The sequence below is a fragment of the Drosophila obscura genome, unplaced genomic scaffold (genome assembly GCF_018151105.1).
Source record: "Drosophila obscura isolate BZ-5 IFL unplaced genomic scaffold, ASM1815110v1 contig_188, whole genome shotgun sequence".
NCBI classification, from domain to species: domain Eukaryota; kingdom Metazoa; phylum Arthropoda; class Insecta; order Diptera; family Drosophilidae; genus Drosophila; species Drosophila obscura.
Genome location: NW_024542776.1, coordinates 356,259 through 378,342, shown reverse-complemented (window position 1 = coordinate 378,342; position 22,084 = coordinate 356,259). Strand labels below are relative to the sequence as shown.

The window sequence follows — 22,084 nt, the reverse complement described above, 5'->3', positions numbered from 1 at the left end:
GTCGACGAAAATTTTAGTGCGTCTTAGTACTCAGACGCACGGCTTTAAAACAGGGCTCGGCACGGCCCTATCTTTTGCGCATAGGAAAAGGCGCTGCTACTGCCCTGCTGCTCACGTACACGTGTATCACAGTGTTTGGCACCAATACAATGTTCCGTTTTGTCTGCTGTACAAGCGGCCAAAAATTGTAGAACCCACACAAGCACAGTATGTGAGAATACATGGCACGCACACATTAACGTAACCTGAAATCTCATGAATAATCGTTTTCGGCAGCTAAAAATTATTCTATGCATACAATCATATATTTTTGAGTGTTACACGTACACACATGCATGCTTGCTGTCAGTCGGCTCGTGTCAATTCATTAGCCGAACGCGGTCGATCCCAGAGCTGAACGCCGTCGGTCCCAGAGCCGAAGACCTGGGACCGTACACTGAAACCTCAGCTGTGTCACTTTCGTTTTATGAACTGGAACATCTATATACTGTATAGTGAGTGCTTTAACATCAAGGGTAGTGCAATACGATCATCGTGAAATAGTACAAATATCGATTTGTATACATATCTATCGATATTTTTACTGATATATTTGCTACACCTGGATGGAATGTGTGCTCCTTTCTACTCTTGCAAAATTGACAGTGACGTGAGCAAAGGACAAATTCGCATAGTAATATTTGTAAACTGATTGAGATTTTTTTAATAAAAATTGTACACTTAAGCTGACATGGGTGTTCCGAAGTTTTTCCGATATATTAGCGAAAGGTATCCGTGCCTGAGCGAATTGGCGCGGGAGCACAGCGTAAGTTGTTGGTCAATGTTATCTCCCCCCAAACACGTCATCAGCTGTTTCCTATCCTTTTCATGCTTACAGATTCCTGAATTTGACAACCTTTACCTGGACATGAATGGCATTGTCCACAACTGCTCTCATCCGGATGACAACAACATACACTTTCACATGGAGGAGCAGCAGATATTTCAGGAGATATTTAACTATGTGGATAAGCTATTCTACCTGATTAAACCTCAGAAACTCTTCTTCCTGGCTGTGGATGGCGTTGCACCGCGGGCGAAAATGAATCAGCAAAGAAGTCGCCGCTTCCGCTCTGCTCGTGAGGCTGAGTTGCTGGAGGCCAAAGCGCTTCAAAGAGGCGACCGTCGGGAGCACGAGCGCTTTGATAGCAACTGTATCACGCCAGGTACTGATTTCATGGAGCGGCTGCAACAGGGTCTCCGGTGCTTCCTCAAGACAAAGATCTCCACAGATCCACTCTGGCAGAAGTGCTCTGTGATTCTCAGTGGACAGGAGACGCCCGGCGAGGGTGAACACAAGATTATGGACTACATTCGCTATATGAAGGCCCAACCCAACTTTGACCCCAACACCAGGCACTGTTTGTATGGCCTGGACGCGGATCTTATCATTCTGGGTTTGTGCACGCACGAGCTGCACTTTGTGGTTCTACGCGAGGAGGTCAAGTTTGGGCGCAATGTTAAACGTGCTTCCGTAGAGGAGACGCGCTTCTTTCTCCTGCATCTCGGATTGCTTCGGGAGTATCTCGAACTGGAGTTCCACGAGCTGACCACCGCTCAACAGAAACTAGATGTGGCCCAGCTAATCGATGACTGGGTCCTAATGGGCTTCATGGTCGGCAACGATTTCATTCCCCATCTGCCCTGCCTGCATATCTCCTCCAATGCCCTGCCGCTGTTGTACAAGACCTATATACGCATTTACCATTCCCTTGGTGGCAACATCAACGAGCACGGAAAACTCAATCTGCAGCGACTGCAGACCTTCATGACGGCTCTCAGCGAGGTAGAGTTGGATCAGTACAAAGAGCACGCCGATGAGCTAAAGTACACGAATTCCAATACAGAGGCCTTCGACATAGACATTCGAGAGATATCCTCCTCCAAAAACTACGATTCTGACCTGGAAGCCCTGATCGATGACAGCATAAAGGTTAGACCGTTCTTCCCTGAATCTTCTATCAAAAGTAGTCTCTCTATTCATCGTTTATTCCGACTCTGATGTAGCTCTACAAGGACGACAGTGACGAGGATTTAAGCGACGAAGAAGGTGGAGTGATAAAAGAGTTCCAAAACTACAAGCGTAACTATTACCGTAACAAGTTCAATCTTAACTCGCGGGGACAGAATCAGCTGATCGAAGAGTTGGGGCACCACTATGTAACGGCGCTGCAGTGGATTCTGGATTATTATTATCGGGGCGTGCAATCGTGGGACTGGTACTATCCCTTCCACTACGCCCCTTTCATCAGTGACCTGAGTAATATCGAGACTGTTCAGATAAAGTTTCAGCTAGGGACGCCATTTCTTCCCTTCGAACAGGTATATGCTGCTCCCCTCTACTTGTAGTCCAAAATTCTCATATAAGCTTTCCATTTCAGTTGCTCGCTGTTTTGCCGGCAGCCAGTTTTAAGCTTCTTCCCGCTGCCTATCACGACCTTATGCTGAACCCGACCAGCCCGTTGGCGGAATTTTACCCCACGGAATTTAAGAGCGATCTAAATGGCAAGAAGCACGACTGGGAGGCCGTCGTTCTCATACCGTTCATAGACGAAAGCCTACTACTCAGCGCAATGCTGCCGTGCGAAGCTCAGCTATCGCCCGTGGAGAGAGCTCGAAATAGGCACGGACCGATGTACCAGTACGACTACAGTCCCCACGATGTGGGTTCGATGGCAGCCCTGCCACCGCTGAAGGCTCTGCAGCACGTCAACTGTACTGAAGTGGCCCGGTGGGCAGAAGAGATTGCTCTGAATCTCTCCCATAGCGTTTGTGTTGAAATGCCGAATGCGGCTCGTCACGTCTTCTTCCCCGGCTTTCCTACTATGAAGCATCTGGCCTTCAATGTGAGTTTGTGTATTATTTTAGTATTCAAGCGCGGTATCTTATTTGTGCATCTTATTTCGTTAGTTTGAATTGCGGCACGGTCGGGTTAAAGTCTTCGAGCAAGTCAGCCGCAACCAGAACATGGTGCTGATGCCACGAAAGCAAGCGATAGATGATTCTTTGGAGGCAATAGCTGCACGGTATTTGGAACAGGTCGTGCACATTGGATGGCCCCATCTAATAATGGCCAAGGTTGTGAAGGTAGCCACACGAAGTCAGTGTATCGACAAGGAGGGAAAGTCCTCCAACGAGTCGCGACGCTTTGATATGGAGTGCAAGACGCTGAAAGAACAGTTGAGTGCTGCCTTTTTATCTGTGCTGTCAGATTCTAATGCCTATGCCATTCACTCTATTATATACAGCTTTAGTACGCGCATGGGCATTCAGTTCGACAACTACGATGTTCTCGTATATGTGCGTACCTACGCCGGTAGTTCCGTCGATTTTGGCGCCAAGGGCACCGTACATATGAAGGATGCTTGGAGCAGCAGTATTACTGAATACCCTGCTCAGGGCGTGGTTGGTGAGCTGTCTGTGCAAAAGAACATGCGCCAGCAATTCTCCAAAATAGAGCAACTTTTCCCTTCCGGCTGCTTAGTATTTTTCATCGGCAGTCCTTATCATGGTAGCGAGGGAACTGTGCTGGACCCACTGCTCGTCTATAGCTGCGGACGCATCCAGGGTAAGCGTTGTGTAGAAATTGTGGCAGCTTTCTGATATTTGTTTCAACAAGCTTTGATATAAACTGGGTATTTTTTTAGTCAATATACGGGTTCATCCCGAGCCGAACCTGGAGGAGGCCCGACTGGAGCAGGAGGAACGCGACAAGGACTATATGAACACCTTCGACGTCTGCCGCCAGCTGAACATCAATGGCAGAGCCCTGGGTCGTCTGACTGGCACCTTCTGGGTGGTGCTCGGACCACGGCGCGAAAAGATGGAAAACGTAGCCAAACACAATATCGGGCTGCAGCTGAAGTATCCCCGACAAAACGAGGAGCGGGTCGGTTACTGCCGTCGCTCAAACAACCAGTGGTTCTACTCTAGCCTAGCTCTCGAGCTCATGCAAAGATACTGTGAACGCTTCCCTGAGGTGGTCAGCTACTTCGGCGTCAGCAACGACAGGAACGAGTACTTTTTTGAACAGGATATTTACCCGGATGCCATGGGCCAACACAATATTGAGGATCTGGCTAATTGGGTCCGTCAGCAACAGCACATGAAGGTGGACCGCATTGCCTGCGGCTCCAAGACAGTTTGTAAGGAGACCGTGGAACTGCTGATTGGCGCCGCCGAGGAGCTGCGATCGATGCCCGTGAAAGATGTAAAGCTGCAGGTGAAGCCACACCTCCTCATTAAACCAAATGTCACACTGCCCGAAGTGTATAAGTCCCGTCGTCCAGCGCGCCTGTTCGATCGCGTCATAATCGTCCGAACCATCTACATGGTTCCGGTCGGCATCAAGGGCACTATCATTGGCGTACACCCTGTCAGTGACCCCAATCCTGTTCGGCTAGAGTGTGTTCATGCCATCGACACCTTCTGCGAGGTGCTCTTCGACAAGTGCGTTCCCAACTGCAACGACATCCACGGCATAGCAGAGGAGCGTGTTTACAAGATACCAGAAAATGCTCTCGTAGTAATTTGTTCAAATGGTGAGTAGTAGGGGCATGCTCAGGCACACCAAACCTCTTACACAGAAGTCAATTTCGATAGCCACAGCCATAGCCAAAAACAGGTACCTTATCCCACCTGTTTCACTACTTACCTACAGAAATCGATGTCTGCTAATCTCCAAAATTCTCTCGCTTAGAAAATGGACAGAATCAGCAGTCCGGCCTGCAGTTTGAGAAAAGACGCCAAAGTTATCTTTCCAACCAAACGAATTCCCCACGCATAGAGAAGCGAGAACAGCAGAATTGGCAGCCACAAAAACAGCAGCAGACAAAAAAGGAGCAGCAGAAGCCTCCGGCAACTAGCAGCCGGTACGTTACGGCAGCAGGGTCGAACTGGAATCAAATTACGATGAAAACACAGATAGCCGATGAGTTTGTCAAGCCGCAGTCCGATCTCCCGCTTAGATCTAACCAGCATCTGTCCAAATGTTATACTACCAATCGGGGTCGTTCTACCTTGCCAACTAAGTCGCAAACGGAGGTTGCAAAGGAAAGTTGCGGCCAAAGTTCTACGCGACTTCAGGGAGGCAGTGTTTGCGCAGACCCAAAACCAACCAACATATCGCCAGCGATTGCGACGCCACAAGAACAGACTCTGGCTCTCATGTCGCTGCTGGGCTTGAATAAAGAGCAGGACACGTTGCAGCAGCCACTTGGCCATGTAACTCGTATTTCCTCGCAGCAGCAGCAGCAGCCGCTGATATCTAAATCGCAAATACTTCAGCAACCACTTTCTGGACAAATGCCTGTGAGTCAAATGTCAAATGTGTGTGGATTAATTTTTTTTCAATTTCAACCCCGTAATTTTGACCCAGAAACTGCCACAGCCTCCGCTCTTTTGGCAGAAGGAGGCTCAGCAGCAAAAACAGCAAGCACAACAAGCCAACCGCATTCAGACCCAACAGTGGTTTAGATCTATGCAGCCACCAGAGGTAAGTCTTCATCAGAAAGCTGCGTGTCTCCCACGGCAGCAGCCTAATCACCAGCAACAAATACAACAGTGGCATTCACAAAAGATGCCCCCCCATATTTATCAATTGACTTACAATGGAAATCAGCCATGTTATAATAACACGCTGGGGCATGAAGTCTACAGCAACCCTCGGACAACACTTGAGCAAAAACAGTATCAGACACAACATCCCCAACAACTGCAGGATATCAGCACCAGACCTCGTTATTCATCCATTCAGGACTTTGTGCCCACACAAGCATATCGTCCCAAGATATCGCAGCGCCCTCAACGAATTGTTCAAATAGATGCGGAAATGGTGAGTTAATTCAACAAATTTTCAAGTAATTCAATGTTTCATGTTGTTTCGTAGCCGTCGTTGACATCGGCAGGAGATGTAAACTCCCGAGCTAGTCATCGGGAAGCAGTACCAAACGAAGGGACTTCTACACTTAAGCAAATACTGAACACTGAAGTAAGAACCAAAGCAATCCACGGACTATATCTCTTAATAATGTGATACCTCTATTTTTCCAGCCGTCGACATCACAAGCTAAATGTAGTACCATCTTAGCTGCGAAGGTCGGTGAAGATCCTGGTGCTGGTGCAGAATCCACTGCAGCCCAAGTAGGTGGAATCCCATAAAACGCTGTTTCGCTCACTCAACCTTTCTCTATGTGTCTCTTTCTTTTTTGTGTAGTTAAAGATGAGGAAACAACGAGTGCCTCGCATTGGCGCAAAATTCGATTTGGATTATATTATTCATTGAACTCAAAATAGGAAGACAAAGGAGACTTAAGAATCACAGACAGCTCATTGAAATTCATTATCTTTATATTATTATGTGTATATAGCCACTTATACATTTCGTTATCATCTTACGTCGCTTATAAAGAACCTCAACCCTACATTATTTCAAAAATTTCTCTTCAGATAATCTTTGTCTGTCCAGAAGAGCTTTTATGCATCGCCTTTTTATACCCGTATTCAAAAAGTGTTAAGGGGTATATTGTATTTGTGGTAAAAGTGGATGTGTGCAACGCAGAGAAGGAAACGACCCCATAAAGTATATATATTCTTGATCAGCATCAATAGCCGAGTCGATATAGCCATGTCTGTCTGTCCGTCTTGATGAACGCCTAGATCTCAAAGACTAAAAGAGCTAGAGCAACCAAATTTGGTTTCCAGACTCATGTGATATCACACTGCTACAAGTGTATTTCAAAATTTGGCCCGGCCCCGTAAAGGACGAAAATCTATGGCAGGCACAATTTTAAAGATACGATAAAACGAAAAACACAGTATCGTAGAGATTGCCGATATGACCGATTGCCGAATCTGAATCAGATCGGATCAAATTATTGCCAGAATGCAGACATTAATTTTCAGTTGCTTCCCCCACCTCCTCCAGCAAGAGACCCACCATTCATTCTCTTTCTCGCTCGCACACTCTGCTAGCGGAGAAGATTTAGATCTAAATGGTACATGTATAATCTACATCTTAATTGTAGTAATAGATGTATATAACAGATGTAGCAAACAAATTTAAAATTTTCGAAAATTCTACATAAATCATAAGCTCATAAATTTATATACTGACTGAGTACGAGTATAAAAGTAGAGTCGCGTCCCCAGAAGCAACTCACGCGTTCCTTCTCGTTAGTTATACATTGAAAAACTTAATTATTAGCATAGAATTAATTTTTATACCCGGTACTTAAAGATTATCCGGGTATATTAGATTTATGTAGATGTATGTACAATATCTCAATCGCATAATCGGACAAGATTTTTCTTCAAAGTCAAGACTTATTTTTTCAAAATTTTATTATAACTCATACTTTCTAGTGAGAACAGTTCACTTTAAAATAATCACGAAAAGAACCTAATTTTTCGAGGCTCAAAGAAGCACACATCATAAAAGCAATGAGAATAAGGGATTGATTGATTAATCAATTTAATTCACCTATATTCTTTATCAGCTTTTGATTCGGCTATTGATCCGAGTCAATATAGCCTTGTCTGCCTGTCGGTCCGTCTGGTTTGTTACTTATCTCTCAGAGACTACAATTTTGAAGATACCAGAGAACCAAAAAATTCAAAATTATAAAGAGCTATGTATGTTATCTACCAAATAACAGATTTGGACCAAGAAATATGTAACTGCCGAAATGCACTTTGTTGGTGGGAAGATAGAGAGAGAGAGAGATAGAACGCAATGTGTGGTATGGAAACAGATAGAATACTCTTCATTAGGTCGAAAGAGGATAGACGGTATGAGAGCATAAGTTAAATAAGTCATAAGATTGCACATGTACCTACAGTGATGGAAAAAATAATAGAAACGACAATTTTTTTTCGCATTTTTTAAAATTTTCTTCAGTCAAAATTTGTATATTTAAAGTTAAATAATTTTGATTAATAGTCTATATGTATCTTATGTTCTCTTATGTATCAAAACATAACAAAATAATAACTTTAAAAAAATTAGCGTAGCAAAAATAAATTTTTTCATTTTTAGGGCCTGGAAAAAATAATAGAAACGGCCGACTTAAAGCTATGAAAAATTGTTTTTTATCTTCAAAAAAGTTAACCTACTAACCGGTTAATTTTTAGCTTATATATTTGGATGTGATACCGCGATTTTTAGTGACTTCGACCTATCTGAGAGCCTATGGACTCCACCAGTTCGTCATAAATGGATGGATCCATGGAGAACCATTCGGACTTAACATTTTGACAAAAATCATTCTTATTTTTGGTCTTATAGCCACCAGTCCTTTTCATTAAGATCTCCTAAAGGTAATCTATAGGATTAAAGTCTGATATTCCATCAGGCCAATCCATCAGGGAAACTTCTTTGTCCAGGAACCATTTCTTGGTCAGCATTTAGGAGTGATTCGGGTCATTATCCTGATCGAACTACCACTTTAATGGTATTTCCTACTCAGAATTATACTGTCGAGTATATTTACATAGTCGGAGGCACACATTTTTTTCTATATCCAAAGTATTGGACCAATAACCGAATGGTTCCCCACAACATTATGTGCCCACCACCATGCATACCCGCTTTAACAGAATACCTGGGTCGTGAGAAGTAGTATTAAAATGCCTTATATGAAGTGCCCCAACAAATATAAGCCCATTTACCTTAGTTTCATATGAATTTAACACATTTTTGTAACTTGGACGGCATAAATGCACCTTCGCGAAATTTACTCGGTTTCTAAACTTTTTTTGGAAAGTAGTGTTATATTTTTTGAGCTATATGACTTTTTAAATTTTCATCAATCAGCCTATTCCTTATAGTACGACTACTAACCCGTGCTTTAAGATCATTTTTCAGATCTATCAACGACAGAAAGGGATTTTTTTTGGATTTTCGAACAATGCGCCTGTCGAAATTAACCCATGTTGCGGGCTTTCATACGCGTGTGTCTCGCTATTTTTTGTAGTAAATCGAAGTAAACACTTTTTTTAAATCTATTTTAGATATGTGTGACCATCTGACCTTGTGTGGCCTTCAGTTTTTAGATTTAGGATGTTTTTTTTAATATCCCTACAATAATATTAAAAAAAACATATCCTAAATCTAAAACTGAAGGCCACACAGGTCAGATGGTCACACATGTCAATCGAAGTAAACACTTTTTTTAAATCCATTTTAGATATGTGTGACCATCTGACCTTGTGTGGCCTTCAGTTTTTAGATTTAGGATATGGATTTAAAAAAGTGTTTACTTCGATTTACTACAAAAAATAGCGAGACACACGCATATGAAAGCCCGCAACATGGGTTCCACGACCCATTCTGAACCGAATAATAACAACAACAAAAACGGAATCCTTAGAAATAGGTATTTCATATCTTCTTTTGTCTGTTGGCGATAATATATTACCTATATAATTCGATTTTAACCGTTTTATTACAATATAAGAACAAAATTGGAATGCGTTTCTATTTTTTTTTCCAAGACAAAAACGTGATCTTCCCCCAAATTAGTGTACCTAGCTTATAATTTTTCCGAAAGGAGCCCCAAAGAGAATCCAAAGTAAACACCCATTATCCTGACACTAAGCACAGTTGTTTTTATTCAAAAAATTTGCTCCAAAAATGAAATATTTGGTTTCAAATTTGAATGCGCATGCCGTTTCTATTATTTTTTCCATCACTGTATATAGTTTGGTTTTTGATGCTCATTTAGGAACAACTTTAATGTTTGTGAACTGTTCGCTAACAGCGCGGCATCAGTTGCTAAGAATCGGATTTTTACTGTTTTTTGGATTTACGTAATTGCTAATGTAAATAAATAGATATTTACTGGTCGCCGTAAAGGCTGAATAATCGTAGGAAAAGTATTTCTCTATCTCGTACGACACTACTTTTTGTCTTTCACACACTGTCGTCGATGTCGTAGAATGTCGATTGGGAAAATACTCAAATGGCGTTTGCAGCTCTCACAAAAGTAGTGTCCGTTAGAAGCTTTGGGTGACTGTTGTTCCTGTACTGGGCTGGCTAGCTTACGACGTCTCTGCTCCTCCTTGCACTGTAGACGATGCACTAGCTGTTCGAGCACATCAAACTTGTTCATCTTAAAGTCGCATTTTGGGCACTGCCAGGCCCGTGCCAGGAGTGCCGCTTGCATAGCCAGTGTCCACGGCTGGTCCACGAGACAGCCGTACACGACGTTTTCAGAAACGTTGATGCCGCCCTTGGCCATGTTGGGACTCAGAGGATAGTCGATGGCAAAGGGATTTTCCTGTAGCTCTTCAAGGCGCGGTATTGATGTTTGGTGTGTGTAGAGCCTCTTGAGATCAGCTGGCAGCAGTCGACTAACGGCGTACGGCACATCCAGTCTCATGAAGTCGATAAGATCGTGCCAAAATGTGATATTTTTGTTAGTAACAGCTGAAGCTGTGTCGCTAATGTTGAGCTCTAAAAAAGGGTTGGTTAACGTAAGAACTAAAATACTAACGATTTCTCCCCAGGAGGGGCCACGCACCATCAAGCTTGTTATACAGCAGGCTGCTCCAACGGCGCCGCAGTTTGATGGATCGGCAGAGCAGCTTCATCCCACTACCAGGCACAGGGAAATCCAGACAGAGCCACTCGTCGAAGACCATCTGTGTCAAACCTGCGTTCGTATCGATCGCGAAGCCAAATAGGAGAAGTGTGTGGGCCACTGGCAGACGAATGCAGCTCATCAGGTATGGCTTCGCAGTCTCAAGTAGTGACCTGCAAGTGCCTGGTTATAAAGTATTTATTATTTCTGGCGTCGTTGCCGGTTAATTACTGATAGCACAGCAGCTGATGGCGCTCACTGAGCGGATGCTTTGGTGTGTAGTAGTCCGGCTTCGATATTAGGTCACTTTCAGCGAGCCTAAGGTAGTCGTAGTACTTGGCAAAGTGGGAGTTCGGATGCAAAGAGAGGAATGGCTTTAGTCGGCTATGAAAGAACTGTTGCCCGCCTCCCTTGCAGTAGTTGAACACATCACCGATAGCCAGCTGTGGGTAGAAGCCGCTTACCAGTAGCAACTTCAGCAAAATCAGATCCCCATTGAGGTCCAGACGTGACGAGCGCTCAAGTAGTGCGAGCTGGCGGGCATCGTGACACAGTCGAAAGTCTACGTCACGCATGTCCTCGCAGCTCTCATCCATCTCGTCATATTGTCCCCCGCTATGCTGGTGCTTGAGTAGTTTGGGGTGTCGGGGATGCTCAAACCGATGGCGCCGCTTGAGGGTCTTTAGTTGACGCACTTCACCGTGGCGTCTGGATCTTTCAGCACTAGTCAGCGGGCCAGAAGTGCTGGAGGGAGCCATGCGACAACTCTCCAAGATACGCTGGAACTGCTGACGCAGCTTGCTTACCTCGTAGAAACGTTGTTCCTCAATGCCTAGACGATGGCACCATTTCCTGGTGTTATCCCGGACCATTTTCAACTGCAGCCACTCGCGGTAGGCGCTCATCAGAGTGAAGAGATCTCCCTGAGCGGATTCTAGATGCTGACGTTCCCGTTCGCAGCGCGGGTCCGTGTAAGCACGGCTGGTAAGCGGATTTTGCACGCTAAGCATGGCGGCCAGCGTCAATAGCTGATCCACCTCTGGGAAAACGCAGCCCATTAGGAGCATTTTGCCAATGGATAGTTCCACTGGCAGGTTGCTCAACGATCTGCCCAATGGGGTGATCTTCTCCTCAATGCTAATGGCACCCTAGTGGATAGAAACAAAAGAAATTCGTACATTTACTTCCTATTTTCTTATATATTGATTGTGTGGTTTGTGCTTGTTATACCCGTAATCGAAGAGTTAAGGGGTATATTAGATTTGTGGTAAAAGTGGATGTGTGTAACGCAGTGAAGGAAACGTTTCCGACCCCATAAAGTATATATATTTTTGATCAGCATCAAAAGCCGAGTCGATATAGCAATGTCTGTCTGTCCGTTCGTATGGAAGATCATACCTACCAGATTGCCGAATCTGAATCAGATCGGATCATTATTATAGCCGGCGCTGCAGACGCTATTCTTATTCTGCTTATTCTCTTTCTCGCTCGCACAAACTCTTCCCTGTGAAATTCGCGACCATTGCGGAGGTGTTGGATCTATTTGTATATTTAGAATATACATTTTAGATGTGTACTCGACATTGTAGATGTAGATAACAAATGTAGAAAAAAATATGCAAAATATAAAATATTTTAAAATTCTACATAAATCATAAGCTCACAAATATATATACTGACTGAGTATACAAGTAGAGTCGCGTCCACAGAAGCGACTCACACGTTCCTTCTCGTTTCATTTTTTAACTGGCTAGTTTGACTTGATATAAAATTGAATTGCTTAATTGCTTAGCAAACTGATGATCCCTGCCTTTTTTTTCACATTCATCTAGCAATAAACTGAATTTTTTTGTCACCTTGAAGAAATTGATATTTTGTAACAAAAGAATTTTAAATGTAAAATATTTTAAAATTCTACATAAATCATGAGCTCACATATTTATATACTGACTAATTACGGGTATAAAAGTAGAGTCGCGTCCACATAAGCGACTCACACGTTCCTTCTCGTTTTTCCACGTTTTGTAATTATTTCTTGTTAAATTAAGTTTGGTGAGATAAAAGCCCATCTTCCACTTTTAAAAAAAATATAGCTATAAGGATGCTTACATGCTGCTTTAGTGCTAGAATTGTCTGTTCGATGCGCTCTGATTCCGGAGGCTCAATGAAGGGAAAGGCTCTGACGTCAGGCAGTCCCATGGATACCATTTGCAGCAACATATTGTCCAGAGGGACGCGGTAGATTTCTGGAGCAGGATATGGCTCGAATGCATCAAACTGCTGCTGGGTGTAGAGGCGAAAACAGAACTGAGGGAAGTAAGCAGAAATAGATAAGAGCTGGGACTACTCCACTCGTCGGATTATTCAGCTTACACCTGGCCCTGTGCGACCTGCGCGACCCTTGCGCTGTTCTGCCGAAGATTTGGACACCCAGAACTCTTTCAGGCGTTGTCCCTTACACGCTGCATCGTAGCTCATCTCTTTGACCTTTCCCGAATCGACTACAAACCGCACACCGTCCACAGTCAATGAAGTTTCGGAAATATTCGTGGATACTATGCACTTGCGCGTGCCTTCGGGTGCATAATCGAACACCTTGTCTTGCTCGGCCAGTGCCAGTCCGCTGTGAAGTGGCAGGACGAGCCAGTGCGTTTGGTGGGTGGCGTACTCCTGTATAGCCTCGCAAACGGTGTCGATCTCGCTAACGCCGCTAACAAAGATGAGCACATCACCGCGCTCCGTGGCTGAAAGTGAAGTCCGAAGGACTCAACAATGTATAATCGTTCATTTTGGTTGTAAAGGCTTACGGGGATATTGCTGGTCGATCAGGTTAAGAACTTGCACGAATGGAGCTGGGTCGATACGCGTTCCCTTCGAACGATTAGACCTCGCCGTGGCTTGGCCGGCTGTCAGCTCTATCGCTGGGGATGGCATGTAGCGCAATTTTATGGGAAACAAGCGTCCCGGCACCTGCACCAATCGTGCTCCCTCCTCTTTAAAGTAACATTGGAACAGTTCCACATTGATGGTGGCCGACATAAGGACTAGTTTTAGTTGCGGCTTGTTCCGTAACAGGCATTTGCTCACACCTAGCAGGAAGTCACCAAAGAGATTCCGCTCGTGTATCTCGTCCAGAATGAGCACGTCATAATCATCTAAGTTAGAAGAAATCGCAAGTTGGCGAAGTAACAGACCTTCCGTGATGAACAGGATGTTCGTGTGCTGTGTTTTCCTTCGTTCGAACCGAATCTGGAAGCCCACCTTGCTGCCGAAGTCTTCCAGCAGTTCATGAGCCACTCGCTTTGACAGCGATACGCATGCCAAGCGGCGCGGTTGCGTACACGCTAAATTTGTATAAAAAGGAATTAGCCTGGCTACTGGAATAGCTTCAAAGCACTTACTTACCTATGCTGCGATAGCCAAAATCATAGAGGAATTGCGGAACTTGTGTGGACTTTCCACATCCTGTGTCGCCCGCGATAATGACCACACGGGACGAGCCCATTGCCGTACGCAAATCACCCTTGAAGCGGGCAATTGGTAAATTTCGCTGCGCTTGGCGCAGTTTCTTAATACGTTTAAACTTTTCTTTTTGTTTAAAGTCAAGGTAGATAAGCAGTAGCTGCTGCAATTGCGCCTTCACCTCGCTAATGTTGTCTTGTTCTTGGCGCAGGGCACACTCATCCAGTTGAATAGCCAGGTGCTTGCTCCTGTGATATGGCTGTGATCTTACAAGCTCTTGCTCTGGCAAAACTTGCGCAAGAACTGTCTGGCCCATACTACGCAACATGCACTCATATTTCTTTACAAATTTCCAGAAGTCGGGCTCGTTCTCGACAAAACTTAGCTGTTGACGACTTTTTACCTTCAGAATGGAATTGAGCTCAACCTTTAGTTCCAAAAAACTAAAGTCCACTAGATTGAGCAATCCCATTGTTTTGCTTGATTTCTTTGACATAGTGATTCAAACTCAGGTGAACATCGTCCTCGTCCTCAGTAAAATTATTCCACTACACTTCACGACCGTATATGATACAAACACATAGATAGATAGCGTTGGTGGTTTGTTGGTTCATATCATTTCGATGATGCTTGCTGACTGCAGATCGATTAAAACTATAAAAAGCATGAAGCCTAGTACTCAGTTCAGCCTAGTACTCACATAGCCTAGTATGGCCAGTGGTGTGACCAGAGGTGTGCACTGCATTCCGTACGGCTACACTGCTCTGACAGCTGCTTGGTTTTATTTAAAGTAAACAAAGTTAATGAAATGCCTTCTTCGGCTGGGGTCGCTCTTCCCCAGGCATTACCTGGGCTCCCCAATATTTTATTGGCAAAGGAATGTGTCTGGCTAGTAGCAGCAGCAGATGGCGAGACCTCCCGTGCAGCCGCCGGCGACCACCATGAAGAAAACATGTTTTGAAAACATTATATTTTTATATTCATAATAATCAATAAAAATAATCAATTTTTATGTCCATATAATTGTTCTTCATATAGCTGCCTTAATTAGATTATATTTTTCTTCATTATTTAAATATTTAATTTGGTTTTGTGTTTTCATTTTGAAATGTTTGCGTTTGTGTTCGGTCGACCGAAAATTTCGCAGCAGACTACATACTAGAAAAGCAACCGATAGTATTTTCACATCTCGAGCGGAAAATAGAAATATTCTATTTTTCGTAGTCCAAAAGGCACATACACACACACACACTTAAAAATGGAAGGAAGACAAAGTAAATTGAATTAAGGCAGTCGAATGAAAACAGATTATATGGATTTTATTATTATTATTTATTAATTTTATACCCGGGTCTCATTTTAATTAAATAAACCCATGTTGATTGCATATCTGTCCTTCAGGATAGGATTTATCCAATATTGCAGTGTGCATTATCGTCCTCCAGCTCCACAGCGCCCACAAATAAGACATTTCTGCTTGCTCTAATAAAAAATTTGAAATTTTAACAGATTTCTGTTTGTAAAAAAACACGCAGATTGACCACTTTGATCACACTGGGCACCGAGCGGAATATATAGCACTTTCGTTCGACGGAAAATTTAGCGCGTCTGAGTACTAGGCTTACAACTAGAAGTGTAGTGGAATGCGACCACTATACGTTTACTGTTTTTTTGTATAAATTGTTAACACAAGCAAAGAATTCAAATACAAAGAAGATTTACTTAGATGCTACCACATGGCACGTTGCACACCGGATAGCTTGTTATAGTCTGCCAAATGTCGCCACACAATCCTGCTGAGGCGATATTTGTGGACAACTCCACGCGGCCGTGACGTAAGTGCGCAACGTTCTCGAACACGGACCAACGAAGAGTCACGGGGAAAGGCAGCAATCTCGGCATCGGCCATTTCCCTCAGCTCAATGGGCAGTATGTCGTTTTTTCGAAGTGAATTAACGCGAAGCCGCTCCTTGGCATGCTCACTAACGCACTTGCGGCGCTTGACATCCCGGATCATTTTCCAGTCGGCATACTTTGTTCGCACTTGCTGCAACTGCGTGTGTACGGAAAGAAGGCTCATTAAATTTTAAAGATTGATTTTAAATTATTATAAACTTACGCCAAATCCGGCGATTTTCCCGGCTTCACAAGCGAAACCACCAATTCTAGCCAGAGAATTCATTGTTGCTATTAATTTTTGGTTCCGTTCCTTCTCCTCTCCCCGAGGTTTAGTTCATATCGATATTTTTCAGCTAAGCTATCGATATGAGGATGACGACAGCTGATTGAGGCCAACTATGGTGAATGGCTCATTGCTGTGGACAACATTTTTGTGTTGAATTGTGGTTCTAGTTTTAAATTAAACGTGAGCAACCAAGAAAGAAGGGAAAATTAAAGTCTTACAATTTTTTTTCCGGTTTCATATAATTTATGGTATAGGGCAGATTTAATTTAATAACCAACCGTTTTACATAACAAGTTTTGAGAATATATCTTCTTCTTTATACATTCCCCATCACCTTGTTCATTGTCATTCAGGGAGAAACGCGCCCACGTCGCGTGCATGTGTATAGTTCTAGTTCCTGGTGTGTTGCTGTCTCCCCATTAAGTTAAAAATTTTGCTCGTGCTAGCAAAAGTTTTTTTTTTGCTGTGCGTGCGTATTTGGTACATGAAAATTCTTTAAATTAATAACCGATTATTCCATTTTCCTTCAAATACCTCCCGCAGAAGTCTCAGTCGTCAGTCGCGTCCAAGCATTATCACTTCCAACAACCAAGCTCAGTTCGGTCTAAAGGCAAGACAACCGTCAGCAGCTGAAGAAGAAGCATTGTAGAGATGCCTTCCAGTGATCCACTGCCGCCCAAGGAGGGTGCGCTTTTCCGAAAGCTACTGGTAAGTCATAAACATCTCATATTTTTGTCCACACACTTGCTAGTCAAAAAATTGCCGGCTTCCGACTGGTAACGCTTGCCGTCCACATCCATGTGCTTTTTTTTATGGCGTGCCTATTTTAGGCACTGCTGCGGAAATAGCCAAAGCTAAAGCTCAACCAACTACATATATTCCAATTGGGAAGTACGAACTCTTGAATCCGAAACTTATATTGCACTATGTTTTATTGTTTGGTGTTCTCGTCGGTCGCATAACCTCAAAATTTTTCATTGGGCGGGATGTATAAAATGTTATTGACTAATTAACCAATGCTACGCCTCTACTATTTGCTTCTTTGCCTCTAATCAGAAATGCTACGAACTCAAGCAGTACAAAAATGGCCTCAAGCTGGCAAAGCAAATACTATCAAACCCCAAGTACATGGAACACGGAGAGACACTGGCCATGAAAGGTCTCACTCTTAACGGGCTGGGGAGGCGCGAAGAGGCATACAAGTATGTGCGCTTGGGTCTGCGCAACGATCTTCGCTCTCATGTCTGCTGGCATGTTTATGGCCTTCTCCAGAGGAGTGATAAGAAATACGATGAGGCCATTAAGTGCTACCGTAATGCCCTTAAGTGGGAAAAGGACAATCTGCAGATTCTGAAGGATCTGTCGCTGCTTCAGATACAAATGCGTGATCTGGAGGGGTATAAGGAGACCCGTCATCATCTTTTTACGCTGCGGCCCTCTCAACACGCTTCCTGGATTGGGTTTGCCATGAGCTATCATCTACTAAGGGACTATGAAATGGCCAACAACATACTGGAAACGTTTAGTCAGTCTCAGACATCGATTGTATGTAGCAGGAAACAACCTTTTAATTCCATTCTTATAATCTGTTTCCCAATTTCCATCTTTTCGATCTCACTCCGCTGGCAGGAGGCGCACGACTATCGCCATTCGGAGCTGCTTCTTTATCAGAACCAGATACTCATCGAATCATCGCGTCTGGAGCAGGCCCTCGACCATTTGATCAAGTACAACGCACAGATTGTGGATAAGTTAGCCGTGCGCGAGACAATGGGCGATTTGTACATTCAGTTGCAGCAGCATGATATGGCGGTGCCCATCTTTGAATCTTTGATTCGTCGCAATCCCGAAAACGTCCTCTACTACGAACAGTACCTGTCCGCAAGACAGGTCTCAGAATCCAGCGCTGTCGTGGCCGTTTATCGTGAGTTCCAGGAGAAGTATCCACGCGCGCTCTGCCCCCGCCGTCTGCCGTTGAACGTTGCCAGTGGCTCGGAGTTCCGAACGGTAGCCGACGAGTACTTGCGCCGCGGCCTCCGCAAGGGCATTCCGCCGCTTTTTGTTAACGTGCGCACCCTTCATCAGGAGTCTGAAAAAGCGACTGTTATCGAAAAACTCACGTTGCACTACTTTGAGAATCTGTCTCGCTCTGGGCACTTCTCACGCGAGGATTCTGATGCTGGGGCGCCCGTTGAGCCAGCCTCGGCGCTTGTGTGGACGGCTCTGTTTCTGGCGCAGCACTATGACTACATGCGGGACACAGATCGGGCTCTGGAGTACATTAATGTCGCAATCGACCACACACCTACTTTAATCGAACTTCTTATAACTAAGGGACGTATTTTCAAGCATGCCGGCGATGCCGTTGAAGCCTACGTCTGGCTGGAGGAGGCTCAGAGTATGGATACAGCCGATCGGTAGGTATTTCATTTTATCAATTATACACAAATTCCAAGTTAAACTCTATCCTAAACGGACCCTAAAAAAATCGATTCGCTTGAAGTTCGTACCCTAAAATGGACTAGTTTTATATTATAATTATTATGTATGCTTCTTGATAATTTCAATTTTTTATTTTAAATAGCTACATCAATTCAAAATGCGCAAAGTACATGCTGCGCGCTAACATGGTGCAGGAGGCGGAGGAAATTTGTGCTAAGTTTACTCGAGAGGGTGTCTCTGCAATGGATAATCTAAATGAGATGCAGTGCATGTGGTTTCAAACGGAATGTGCGTTAGCTTACCAACGCATGGGTCGTTGGGGCGAGTCATTAAAAAAGTGCCACGAAGTAGAACGTCATTTTGCCGAGATTGTCGAGGATCAGTTTGATTTTCATACATATTGCATGCGCAAGATGACGCTTCGGGCCTACGTCGGCCTGTTGCGATTGGAGGATGTCCTGCGCCAACATCCATTCTACTTCAAGGCTTCCAAGTGCGCCATTGAGGTGTACCTACGTTTGTATGATAAACCTCTCAAGTCGGAAGCGACCATTGAAGAGATTGACATTGGTATGTTAAAACTGAAACTTATAATGCACCAGGCAATATTATTTTTTAATAACACGTTTCTCTGCTCTGAAACAGAAAACCTTCCCCCGTCTGAGCTGAAGAAGCTGCGCAGCAAACAGCGCAAGGCAAAAAAGAAAGCTGAGCTTGAGAGCGCGCAGGCCGCGCAAGCACAAGTGAAGCGCGAACAGCATCAGAAATCCAAGCAGCAGGCTAGTCAGGAAACCGATCCTGATGCGCCGCAACTGGACGAGCTCGTGGCAGAGAAGTTGGAGCGGACAGACGAACCCTTAGAAAGGGCTATTGACTTTCTAAAGCCGTTGCAGCAGCTAGCCAAAGAACGCATTGAAACGCATTTACTGGCCTTCGAGGTTTACTATCGTAAAAACAAGCTGCTATTGATGCTTCAGTCCATACAGCGTGCCCGTGCCGTTAATATAGCGCACCCTGAGATCCATAGTTGCATTATTCGTTTTATGAAATCGCTGTCCAGCGCCTTTAAGCAGCAGCCTTTCAACGAACACGTCCAACAGGTGCTTAACAAGGCTACCAAAGAACTGATAGGCAGCAAGACACTCCAGCAACTCAACGATGAATTCATTGCAAAGCACAACGAATCCATACTGCACTTGTATGAAGGGGCACGTAGTCTCTTCGAGCTAGATGCTAGTAAAAAGGATACCGCTATCAAGCTGGTCACCAGCTTTAATCAGAAAAAGCTACGGTTAGAGGTAATATTCGATTACACTAAGAACGTGGTCATTTGGCACTAATTTTTTCAATTCCACAGGAGGCCATCAAAGTCTACACCGCGTTGCGGGACGGGGATGTGTTTGGAGAGTGTGAGGAGGCAGCCGCTGCATATCAGCAAGCGTGTCAACAACGTTTTCAATACGCTCGCATCTTTCGTAAAATAGAGGAGCTAGAGGCACAACTACAAGAGAAAGAGGCTGCCAAGTTACGCGCTGAAGAGGAACAACTCCAATTGAATCATGTCGATTCCAGTGAAGCGATTTCACCAGTTTCGGCCACAGCAGTGGCAGCGTCTTAAGACAAAAGAAGACTGCTACATTACATAAAAAACCACAGCATCAACAACAGAAACTGCAACACAAGTAACAAAAGAAAAACCTTCAAATAAAAAATGAGTTCTATAAAACAGAAACTAGAATAAAAATCAATATTAACAAATTAAAAACTTCTAAAAAGCGTGAGCTTATCAAGCCAACATGAAACAGATCTACTGTAGAAATTCAGTGGTGGGGTGAGCTGCGACAAGCCGAGATTGCACTCCATTTATATGAATGTGGTCACGCTTGGCCGATCGATAACACCTGAACACATCAACAACTAAATCACACCCACCTCATAGACAGGAAATGTTTTAGCAACAAAATAGAAGAACTCCGTGCGGAGGAAAGATATAATGGTATATCGCATATCTTTTCCTGCATCGTGAACATACTCGTATGTAGGTATACCCAATGTGAACAACTACTGCTTGTTTATTTTTAAATACATTTATTTGTATTATTTTTAACATGCGAATTGTGTTTGTATATATAAAGTCGTAATTAAATATACGCAACTCTAAACCTTAATTTTTAATGACTTTTTACTCAATACAAACCTTGCTAATATCAATATGTATTATTATTGTTCCTCTTTTTTCATTTTTATACCCAGTACTCTAAGAGTTAAGGTATATATTAGATTTGTGGCCAAAGTGGATGTGTGCAACGTGGAGGATAACCATTTATACTAGATGGCCGAATATGGATCAGATCGGATCATTATTATAGCTAGAATGAAGAAATTCATTTTCAGTTGCTACCCCACCCCCTTCCAGAGCTACAGTCGCTACTCATTCTATCTCTCGGTCACACAATGCGCTGTGGCAGCGACTACTTTTAGTAATTAAACTAAGTCAGTATATATGTATGTGAGGTTATGATTCATGTGGAATTTTAAACTATTTTATCAGTTTACATTTTTTGGCTACATCTGTCATCTAAATCTACATCTACCATGTATATTCTACATCTCCTCCGCTTGCGCACTGAACGAGGCAAAGTGTGCGAGAAAGAAAGAGAATGTGTAGTGATACAGCGCTGGAGGGTAACAACTGAAAATTAATTTCTTTATTCTGGCCATAATACTGATCCAATCTGATCCAGATTCGGGAATCTGGTAAATATGGTCAATCTCTACGAGTATCGTCGTTTCTTGATCTGTGGATGCCACAGATTTTCGTCCTTTGTGGGGTCGGGGCGAAATTTTGAAATACACTTGTAACAGTGTGATATCACACGAGTCTGGGAACAAAATTTGGTGGCCCTAGCTCATATAGTCTCTGAGAACTAGGCGACAAACAAGACGGACGGACAGACAGACATGGCTATATCGACTCGGCTATTGATGCTAATCAAGAATATATATACTGAATGGGGTCGGAAATTTGTCCTTCTCTGCGTTACACACATTCAATTTTACCACAAATCTAAGTGGAAGTTCGGAAATTATAACCACTTTACAACAGAATTTATCGAAAATTAAACTTTGCGGATACAATTTTGCTGGCTTGGTGTCTGTGTCCTGCTGGAAAACATCATTCTGTGGGAAGTGCCTCAGTTGTTCTACTAAAAGCCATTAAACGTATCTAGAGACAGCTACGAACAATAATGTTGCATTTTGTCTCTCATGCTATCCCTCTCTACTCAGCAAAATTGTCTAAGTCTAATCAAAGACAATATAAGAACGAGAAGGAACGTGTGAGTCGTTTCTGCGGACACGACTCTACTTATACCCG

At 43.7% G+C, this 22,084-nt stretch overlaps 4 protein-coding genes across 9 annotated transcripts; 2 read left to right on the top strand and 2 right to left on the bottom strand.

The window, feature by feature from the left end:
• The first annotated feature begins 608 nt into the window (after positions 1-608).
• LOC111072154 (5'-3' exoribonuclease 1) lies at positions 609-6,461 on the top strand. Of its 3 annotated transcripts, none has more exons than XM_022363833.2 (13): positions 609-805; positions 878-1,972; positions 2,047-2,361; positions 2,421-2,885; positions 2,950-3,218; positions 3,288-3,607; positions 3,687-4,580; positions 4,739-5,349; positions 5,417-5,533; positions 5,660-5,872; positions 5,927-6,028; positions 6,091-6,180; positions 6,254-6,461. In XM_022363833.2, exons 1-13 carry the CDS (start codon positions 731-733, stop codon positions 6,320-6,322), a joined length of 4,635 nt encoding a protein of 1,544 aa, XP_022219525.2. In that variant the 5' UTR covers positions 609-730; the 3' UTR covers positions 6,323-6,461. The 3 variants fall into 3 exon arrangements, with proteins under 3 accessions (XP_022219525.2, XP_022219524.2, XP_022219523.2); XM_022363832.2 differs by having other exon boundaries at positions 5,618-5,872; XM_022363831.2 differs by having other exon boundaries at positions 5,417-5,872.
• A 3,161-nt stretch (positions 6,462-9,622) lies between these two features.
• On the bottom strand, positions 9,623-14,753 carry LOC111072145 (probable ATP-dependent RNA helicase DHX34). Of its 2 annotated transcripts, XM_022363821.2 has the most exons (7): positions 14,025-14,744; positions 13,427-13,963; positions 12,993-13,363; positions 12,729-12,926; positions 10,851-11,767; positions 10,560-10,792; positions 9,623-10,492 (listed from the first exon to the last, which is right to left on the bottom strand). In XM_022363821.2, the coding sequence occupies exons 1-7, from the start codon at positions 14,575-14,577 to the stop codon at positions 9,936-9,938; spliced, it is 3,366 nt and encodes a 1,121-aa protein (XP_022219513.2). In that variant the 5' UTR covers positions 14,578-14,744; the 3' UTR covers positions 9,623-9,935. The 2 variants fall into 2 exon arrangements, with proteins under 2 accessions (XP_022219513.2, XP_022219514.2); XM_022363822.2 differs by lacking the exon at positions 9,623-10,492 and having other exon boundaries at positions 10,673-10,802; positions 11,084-11,767; positions 14,025-14,753.
• Positions 14,754-15,394: 641 nt separating this feature from the next.
• Positions 15,395-16,314, bottom strand: LOC111072144 (28S ribosomal protein S14, mitochondrial). Its single transcript, XM_022363820.2, has 2 exons — positions 16,201-16,314; positions 15,395-16,134 (listed from the first exon to the last, which is right to left on the bottom strand). The coding sequence occupies exons 1-2, from the start codon at positions 16,261-16,263 to the stop codon at positions 15,811-15,813; spliced, it is 387 nt and encodes a 128-aa protein (XP_022219512.1). The 5' UTR covers positions 16,264-16,314; the 3' UTR covers positions 15,395-15,810.
• Positions 16,315-16,360: 46 nt separating this feature from the next.
• On the top strand, positions 16,361-20,440 carry LOC111072143 (N-alpha-acetyltransferase 16, NatA auxiliary subunit). Of its 3 annotated transcripts, none has more exons than XM_022363819.1 (7): positions 16,361-16,446; positions 16,810-16,974; positions 17,323-17,811; positions 17,896-18,683; positions 18,851-19,278; positions 19,354-20,006; positions 20,066-20,440. In XM_022363819.1, the coding sequence occupies exons 2-7, from the start codon at positions 16,918-16,920 to the stop codon at positions 20,324-20,326; spliced, it is 2,676 nt and encodes an 891-aa protein (XP_022219511.1). In that variant the 5' UTR covers positions 16,361-16,446; positions 16,810-16,917; the 3' UTR covers positions 20,327-20,440. The 3 variants fall into 3 exon arrangements, with proteins under 3 accessions (XP_022219511.1, XP_022219509.1, XP_022219510.1); XM_022363817.2 differs by lacking the exon at positions 16,361-16,446 and adding an exon at positions 16,637-16,731; XM_022363818.2 differs by lacking the exon at positions 16,361-16,446 and adding an exon at positions 16,648-16,735.
• The last annotated feature ends 1,644 nt before the right edge of the window (positions 20,441-22,084 follow it).